Raw genomic sequence first — 9,580 nt, forward strand, 5'->3', positions numbered from 1 at the left:
GGCGATGGCGGGCGGGGGCCGGGGGCAGCGGGGCGCGCCGGCGGGGGGCCGCGGCCGCTGAGGCAGCAGGTAGGGCGGGCGCGGAGGGCGCGGAGGGCGGCGGAGCCGGGCAGGGCGGGTCCCCCGCGGGTCGGAGCGGAGGCTCCGGCCCCTGAGGCGCGGCGTGGGACGGGAGCCCGGGCGGCGGCGGCCAGCGGGGGCTCCTTGTGTGGCGGGGCCGGGAGCGGCGGGAGGGAATGAAAGATCCGCGCGGCGCCGGTGGCACAAAGGCCGTGAGTAACGGGGGGTGGTGGGAGCGACAGCCGCAGCCCAGGTGAAGGGCGAGGGGAGGGACAGGAGCCTGCAGTTGGAACAAAGGAGCCTCCCTCAAGGTCTTCAGTGGGAGGTGGGAGAAAAGAAAACGGGGGAAAGGGGAGAAACGGGGGCAGAGGGAGAAAAAGGGAGGGAAAGCAAGTGAAAGGGGGAAAAAGGGGAAAGGGGGGAAGAGGGAAAGGAAAGAAGGAAAGAAGGGAAGAAAGAGAAAGAGAGGAGAGAATTAAAGAGAAAGAAAGAAAGAAAGAAAGAAAGAAAGAAAGAAAGAAAGAGAAAGAAAGAAAGAAAGAAAGAAAGAAAGAAAGAAAGAAAGAAAGAAAGAAAGAAAGAAAGAAAGAAAGAAAGAAAGAAAGAAAGAAAGAAAGAAAGAAGAAAGAAAGAAAGAAAGAAAGAAAGAAAGAAAGAAAGAAAGAAAGAAAGAAAGAAAGAAAGAAAGAAAAAGAAAAAGAGCAAGCAAGCATCAGTAGGTGAACATGCTGTAGATTTGTTCATTCTGCCAACTTTCTGTGTAATTGTATCCTAGGTTTTCATTCCCTACCCACCTTTGGAAGGAGCTCACTATGACAGGGCAGAGTCTGAGGGCTTTATCTGAAGCGAATTTTGAAGACAATGAGATCAGCATCAACGTTGGAGGCTTTAAGAAAAAGATGAGATCCAACACATTATTAAGGTTCCCTGAGACCAGGCTGGGCAAATTGCTGAGCTGCCACTCAAAGGAGTCAATACTGGAGCTTTGTGATGACTATGATGACACCAAGAATGAATTTTATTTTGACAGGAACCCCGAGCTCTTTCCTTATGTGCTACATTTTTATAACACTGGCAAGCTCCATGTGATGGGCGAACTCTGTGTGTTTTCTTTCAGCCAGGAGATTGAATACTGGGGAATCAATGAATTCTTTATAGACTCCTGCTGCAGTTATAGCTACCATGGGAGAAAAATGGAGCCAGACCAAGAGAAATGGGAGGAACAAAGTGACCAGGAAAGTACCACATCTTCTTTTGATGAGATTTTGGCATTCTACAATGATGCCTCTAAATTTGACAAACAGCCCTTTGGAAACATCAGGAGGCAGCTCTGGCTTGCTTTGGATAATCCTGGGTACTCAGTTTTAAGCCGCATCTTCAGTGTCCTTTCAATAGTGGTGGTGCTGGGCTCCATTGTGACCATGTGCCTGAACAGCCTCCCAGACTTTCAGATTGTTGACAGCAATGGGAACCCCGAGGAAGACCCTCGCTTTGAAATTGTGGAACATTTTGGTATTGCATGGTTCACTTTTGAACTGGTGGCGAGATTTGCAGTAGCTCCTGACTTTTTAAAATTTTTCAAGCATGCCCTGAATTTGATTGACCTAATGTCTATCCTTCCATTTTATATTACATTAATTGTCAACTTGGTGGTGGAAAGTAGTCCGACTTTAGCAAATTTAGGCAGAGTTGCACAAGTGCTGAGACTCATGAGGATCTTCCGTATATTAAAGCTTGCTAGACACTCCACAGGTCTCAGGTCTCTCGGAGCCACCCTGAAGTATAGCTACAGAGAGGTGGGGCTTCTTTTACTCTACCTCTCTGTTGGCATCTCCATTTTCTCAGTAGTGGCTTATACCATTGAGAAAGAAGAGAATGAGGGGTTAGCCACCATCCCTGCTTGTTGGTGGTGGGCTACTGTTAGCATGACCACAGTTGGCTACGGGGATGTGGTGCCAGGGAGCACTGCTGGCAAGTTGACGGCATCTGCATGCATCCTAGCTGGTATCCTAGTGGTAGTGCTTCCCATTACACTGATCTTTAATAAATTCTCCCACTTCTATAGGCGTCAGAAGCAGTTAGAGAGTGCTATGAGAAGCTGTGATTTTGGTGATGGCATGAAAGAAGTTCCATCTGTCAACCTAAGGGACTACTATGCTTATAAAGTTAAATCCCTTATGGCCAGTCTGACCAATATGAGCAGGAGTACCCCCAGTGAGTTGAGCCTGAATGATTCACTGCATTAGTCTACAAGTCTGACAGCAGTTTGCATGAGAGCTACCAAGAGCTATGTTTATAAATGTTTTCCTATATGTCTTTTTTTTTCCCTAGAAGATAGAGTTGCTGACACTGCACTTTGCACTTGAGAAACTAAAGACATTTCTATTACAAGTTAACAGTTTGCACATTTTCATCCTGTTGCATAGGGGTACTAAGTGCTGACTTTTCCATACAAATGTTACCACTTCCATGACATTAGTGCTAATGGTATAGTGATGATCTGTTACTTTGTGCATATTCTCATCTGAGCAGAGAAATGAATGTACCCAAGTGGAATAAAAATTCTCAGCTGTGACATGAGTAATGAAAAAATCACCTATCACCTATACTGGTATCTGAACTGGTATAGGACTTCCCATGCATTTTACAATGGTTTAAAACAGCCACCTGTGAGTCACTGATGCAGGAACACTTTTACCCATATTGCTGACCAGTCATTCTGATCATCACTTGTCTGAAAACACCTCTAAGTTTGCTTACTCTTGAGTATGTGTGTTAAAATCTGGGTGTTCATGTTCTGAAATGTTATGTATAGTAATATTTTTCAGAATCTCCTAAGCATAGACCTTCCTCTGTTTCCAAGATTAGATCAATACTGAGCCCTCTGAAGAAGGCTACCCCTCATTTTCAGATAGCCACATATTCAAAGACTACATTTCCACAAGTGACTCTAGGTATGGAGGCCAATATAGACCTCTCAGCATCCCATTCCCAGAAGGGATCTGCTCACAGCTCGGTCCCAGTGCAGCTGCAGATGTGTTTTATCAGTCCATCAAAATGGTTTTGAGATTAGACACATGGGCTTTCAACAATTAGAAGCTCCAATGAAAAACCTGGATTTGATTAATGAAGTGAAATATTCCCACATGAACAGTACAGGCAGCATTTTAGGAATTGACATTCATATACTGCAAAAAGACTAATTATAAAGATGCCATATGTGATGCTGAGATATAAAATCTAATTTTATCAGTAAAGCTTGAAAGCAGGTGTTGATGACAGACAATTCCATTAAAATTTCTGCCAAGGAAACTCTAAGCAAAAAACCATTTTCCCTCAGAAAGAAACTCACAATTTACAGCTAAGGGAGAGTATAAGGGCCTAAGAAGGGAACGGATAAAGAAAAAGAGCTTAATACTGCACTATCTGTGGGTAGATCCTCCTACCTACTTCTGTGATGTAGTCAATTTAAATCCTTTCAAGGGCTGGCATGTACTTGTTTAAAAAAAACCCAACACCTTGAGACAACAGATCATCTGGGATTTCAAGTGTAATAATGAATCTTCAGAGTTGTTTTTTGAGTGCTCAGTCTCCTCCCTTACACAATTGTAGAGATCAAACACTTGTAGTCAACAGGCAGAACGTACTGACTCCCTCTTTTTACTTCTTGGGATCTGTGCTAGAAAACAAACTACTGGCACTCAGCAGGCAGAACAGCATTTCTCTTCAGATCCTACTGCTTTTCCAGCCCATTCATTACATATAATGTTCCAATTAATTTTTTTGTTAGTTTTACTTGTGAAGACTAGAGAGGTGCAGAAATTAAATTCAAGCTAGTTAGAAGAGAAATTAAAATACTGAAGCTAAAATTTTCTTGTTTGGAAGACTGTGTTTTTATACCATGACAAAATGTGGCTCAACTGACAAAATAAAGCAAATATGGTCCAAATAGGTAATTAATTACCTAATAATAGGTAATTAATAGCCTCATTTAGGCAATTAGAGGTTGCAGCTTGGTCTGGATCTTCTGACGCTCTATCAGCTCCACCTAAAAACCAGACAGCTGAGCACCCAGGACTGGATTTCTGTTTGCCCAGTAATCTATGACAGAATACACAGAGTGAAGTAACTTACCCCCCCTACCCCATCTCCATTGAACATCCTCCCCTCACATCAATTAGTAGCTGATTTAGGCCATGAAGTGTGAGGGAAAAAGGTCCTTTCCAACCTTACCAATTTTCAACATAGCCCACACAAGTTCTAAGTCAATTGGCAAGCCATCATTTGCTGTCCCTGAAATTCAAAGTGCCATATACATGGTCCTGAAGGTAGACATAGATAACCTGAATTTGGTGTCCAAACTTGAAACATTTTGCTAAGGTTTGCACTTCTGTATAGGGCTGGTTCAATTCAATTTATGCTGAGTCCCAGGCATAAATTCAATACTCCTGTCCCTGATTTATACTGATTGTGTGTAAACTGTGACACACCCACAAACAGCCACCCAACACATGGACAGCGTGAGGTCACCTGTTGAACTGAAATACCAAGAAAGAAACAAGGGAAGGAAGAGGTGGGCATGTGCAGCACACACACTCTGGTCAGGTTACATGCTGCAAGGGTGGCAAATTCTCTCACTAATGCGAAGGACACTGCAAACTCTCACTAGGTCTGTTGGCTGGGGAGTTCAGAGAACTCAGCTCCAAGCAGTGGTTTTATCTCAGTTTCATAAGCAGTAGATTTACAGAGCTGAAAACCAGGGACTTCCAGGGCAGTTATTTGGTGAGACCTGTAGACTTGCCAAAGAGCCACAAATTCCCTCAGCTGTTGCTAGTTTAACATTGCAAAGGTTGGATTTAACTTTGCAACACATCATTTCACTAACCTATAGCTTAACTTATGTTCTAGATTTATTATTATTTGTAGGGCTGATGCTCTGTCATTTCTGCAAAAATTGAATGGAATGTGCCAAAATTGCATTTTACTAAAGAAAATGAAATACCCCAAGGAATTCCAAGTTTTATTGTACTGGTTGAAAGGAATTTTCATTATTGCATTTTTATATAAGTGCTTTTGATCAAAGACAATAAATAAATAAAGTACTGAAATTTAAGATGATCTTATTATCATGACAATTACTTTACACAGTGTACAGGAATTCCTTAACTTAATTCCATGTTAAAAGTAGTCACATTTTTGCTGCCTCCTCCTCCTGAAGACCATTCCAGAGCTGTGCTGCTCTCCAAGGCATGCACAACTTTTAGCATAATTTTATACCAGTTTTTTTTTCTTTTGCCAACACTATTCTTTAGCTTAAATATTTCATTTTGCTCTTAGTGTATTTATAGACAGCAACCATATGGCCTTACAGACGTATTTTCACAGGTTTATACCTCTCAAGCTTCCTTTTAGTTCTCTTTTTGCAAGTCCTGTTCCCCTGACCACACGTGGGGATGTAGCCCTTTTTCTGCATTACTTCTGCTTAGATTTATTATGTTTGAGTATTGTACAGCAGTTTTAATATTCGCTTATGACTAACAGAATTTTTCACTGAGCAGAATAACAGTTTAATGATTTAAGTAATGTTGCTGTCTTATCTCCCCCAAAATATCTACGTAAGGAAGAATAAGGCACACCTTTCCTGCCATTTTATGAAGTAATGTCTATTCTAGGGCTCAGTGCAATAAGTGCTGAGAAAACTTATCTCTCATTAAATAAAAGCTACAGGAAAATGTTTACATTACACTTTGAAGAAAAAATGCAATCTCTCCAAATCCTCACAGGGGAGAAGAGCTGGTGCATTTTTTGCACAGTCAGTACTTTTGCCAGACTTCTTCATTCACTGTTGTGTGAGAGCAGGGCATCTGCACTTCCATAAACCAGTGGGTCAGAATTGAAGGATGAGAGGACTAATTGGCCACTTTCTCCAGAGTTGGAAATCTGAAAATTTCTGTGGTCAGAAATCTCCTTACTATGGATGTACAGTTTACTGAAGAACATTGCATCGGCCTGTGCTCCTCCTGCCTGTGACAGTCACCTTTCTGGCACCAGTGAAAATGCTGTGCCTATTCACTTTCATCTGAGAGCTTTGTATTGTTCAAATGAGAATTGTGGTAATGTTTCAAATGAGGTAACTTTATTGCCAGGAATAAACTGTTAGAGAATCTGGATTTCTAGTACAAATCTAGGCTATTATGAGAGTCAGAGATGCCCTTGAGAAGCAATATGTTACATTATGTTCCTGAGATGTAAAATCTATATATAGATTGTGATTAAGCTTTTTATGTATGTTCAGATTTTGTACTATTGCCTGGTTTATTACTCACTTAATTTCATCAGCTGCTAATTCTCTCTTTCCCTGCAGACTTTCCATTTTGAAAACAGACTGGTTTTTCCTCACGTTATATAGAGCATGAGCTACTTCACATTGCAAACATAAAAACAAAGAACTTTGCATTTAATTTTCCAAATTTATTACCTCCAGTATTTGTACCTTTTTGTATAGAACTTTACAAGACTGCAGGGAACCACTGTATCTGGTGCTCTTTGTACTGTGTGTCTTGTCCCAGTAGTGTGTAGCGCACTCAAGAACTCAGTTTTGTGCCACAAAAAGGAAATTAAATGCATAAAAAATTATCTTTCACCAGGGATCTAGAACTGATTTAAGTTTCAGGAACATTCTGAGTATATATTATAATCAAAGAGAAGCCTGGGCCTCGTTGTGAAGATAATTTTCTTTTAAATATGCACATCAGGCTAGATTTCTGTTCTTAGAAATGCTCTTAATTGGTGATTGTGGTGGGGAACCCACATTTTTCAGTGGAACAAACAGTACATGCTTCTTGTTCTCTACCTGACAGACTGGGGACTAAACAACATACCAGCAGCATTTGTAGGCACTAAATCAACTTGACATGACCTTTCATCTCTTCCAAAATAACCCCCATCCCTAGAGGCCCCAGCTGTGCACATATAAGCAGCAGAAAGCCCCTGGAGTAACTGCTCCTGCTGTGCTGGTTATCCATTTCCTCTCACAATACCCTTGACTTTAATCTACCTTTGATGGTACTTTCAAACAACATTCAACCCAAGTCACTACTCATATCCCTCGGTGAGGTGTTGTGCCAGAACTATTCTTTTCTCATCATGTTATTCTTATTTTCTTTTCCAATTTATGCACCTGGCTTCCCATTAAGTTACACCAGAAATTAATTTGATCTCCTGTAACTAATTTTCAAGTTGCACACTATTCAGACAGGGTAAAAGAATGTTCCCATCTGACTTCTGAAGCATTTTTTACTGATTCTGCCTTTTTCCTAAAAAAAAAAAAAGATTATGCTTCCCATCTGAGAATAATTTACAGAGTTAAAAATAGAGCAATGGGTAATACATTATTCAAAGCAACAGTTCTACAGAACAATCATTGAAGCTGCTAAGAAACATCATTCTCATTAAAGATTGTGGATCTCTTCACCTCTCATATATAAAATTATGGGTTGTCAAGTGGAGGAAGCAACCTCCAAACAGTCTAGAAAGTGTTTCCCGAGATCATATAACACTGCTGGAAAAGGTCTGGCTCTGGAATTTATTTGCCCTGCTAGAAAAGAGGACGGAGAATCATCTCACAGGTGTTGGGACTCACACTGACCTCCCACTGCAGAAATTTGTTTGCCTGACATCTCCTCACCCTTTACACACAACCCTAAATCATGTAAGTCCTCACTTGGATAAGCATATGAATTTGCCATAAGAGGCAGTGGCACAAATCCAGCATTTCAGCTTCACATCAGCACCTCCCACTCTTGCTTTTTTTCTTTAAGGGTACTAATGGGCTCTGGCTTCTCACAAATCTCTGTTCAGATATAAACAGGGCTAAGTTTTTCAGGAATTGGACAAAGTCTGCTATAAATCTGACCATTTCTTCTATAGATCTAAAGCAGCCTAAGAGAGCTGCCCACTTTCAGATGCATGGTCCAGCATCCTGGCTTGTTGTCACCCAGTGTGCAGGTGTTCTGTGTGGTGCAAAAGTCTGTAGTTCTGAGCAGGCTATTCAACTGATGACACTGTCAACTTCCAAAGAAAACTCTTAATCTTACTTGGAAGATGAGTGGTGCTCACACAGCAGCACAGTTTGCTTGCCAGCAGCTGCTGTGCTGCTCATCCCAAGTCCTGTATCTCCTGCTTCCCCCTCTCTATCTGCCATGACCTGATGTGGCTATTCCTGGAGCCTCCATGACACATGAGGACAGGTGACGTGGTGGGGTTGTAACACAGCAAGATGAAGGTTTGGAGTTCCTGACTTTGGAACATCAATCCCACCAACTTTTGGTGAAAATTATCCTTTCAAATGACTATGCTATTTTTGAAATTTGTGTTCAAATTCTAGGAAATGTTCTGAACACTGACACCCTACCATAGCCCTTTAAGGACCATCCATTTAATTACCAGGTAAATTGTAATTTATTTCTATTGTATCAGTGCCTAGGCATGTCAGACCATGGGCTAGCAACTCCCTATGTTATGTTTCCAAGTATGGCAAAAGACAACATGTCAAAATTGTGGTTTCCTTTTGGGAAATAATCCATTCTCTGTGTTTCTTCTTTCCATACCAAAGCACACCTTCCTACTGCCACTGTTAGCATGATCATTTTTTAATATTTTGATCTCTTCCTGTTGAAGGAAGAAGCCCTGGATGTATTTTTCTTTGGTGAGTTGGCTCTCACCCTTCCCTGTGGGAGCATGCTCTAAATAAGACAGCTGAAACCAGGGAAGAGGCTGATGCCACTTGCAAGTACCTTCCAGGAGTGGGTTATCCCCATTCTACTCTCCCTTATGCATCTCCCCCTCTCTTGAGCAATCAGCAGAGAGGCAAGACAGGCCCCGCAACAGGGACACTGCAACTGGCCAAAGTCAGGCTGCAGCTCCTTCTCCAATCCTCTCCTACTCAGCCTGGCAAGGCAACTACCAGGTTTGGTAGTTGATTTTTAGAAGGGGCATCTCACTTCAGTATTGGAAACGCTTTATAAATACAGGGAAATTTTGCTTATACTTTTGACGGCAAAAATGCTTGGGCCTTCCTTATACATTGGTTGAAGGTAGCCCCACTCCTGGCTGTCACATTTTCCAAACTGGAGCTGTACTGGTGCTCTCCCCAGTGCTACCAGGGCAGTGCTGGAGAGCACACAAAGGACCCTGCTTCATGTGAGTAGTTACACAGCACTGGCCCATCCACCAGCACACAAAAATACAAATATGTTTCTTCACGCTCGGTAGAAGCCCCAGAGTACCAAAACAATTTAACGTGCTGGGAAAGGAAAGGAGGTGGTAGGTGTTTCTAGGTGTATTTGATTTCCTTAGGAATCCCTTTAGATTCAGAGAAAGGTCAGTCTAGACATACCAAGAATATAGAAGAAAAAAGCTTTGATAGACAGTTAATGATACCTGAAACAAGATACCTGACAATTTTCCATCCTGAGAAAGCAGTATTAAAAAAGCGAAGTGCATCTTTTCATCTTTCCAG

General features: G+C 41.8%; 1 protein-coding gene across 1 annotated transcript; it reads left to right on the forward strand.

Annotated features, from left to right (window-relative positions):
• Window positions 1-842: 842 nt before the first annotated feature.
• KCNS2 (potassium voltage-gated channel modifier subfamily S member 2) lies at window positions 843-2,306 on the forward strand (the record flags this gene model as incomplete). The annotated part of the gene is made up of 1 exon (XM_082286960.1): window positions 843-2,306. Exon 1 carries the CDS (start codon window positions 873-875, stop codon window positions 2,304-2,306), a length of 1,434 nt encoding a protein of 477 aa, XP_082143086.1. The 5' UTR covers window positions 843-872.
• Window positions 2,307-9,580: the final 7,274 nt, after the last annotated feature.

This window comes from Coloeus monedula (assembly GCF_965178545.1).
Source record: "Coloeus monedula genome assembly, chromosome: 1".
Classification (NCBI taxonomy): Eukaryota; Metazoa; Chordata; class Aves; order Passeriformes; family Corvidae; genus Coloeus; species Coloeus monedula.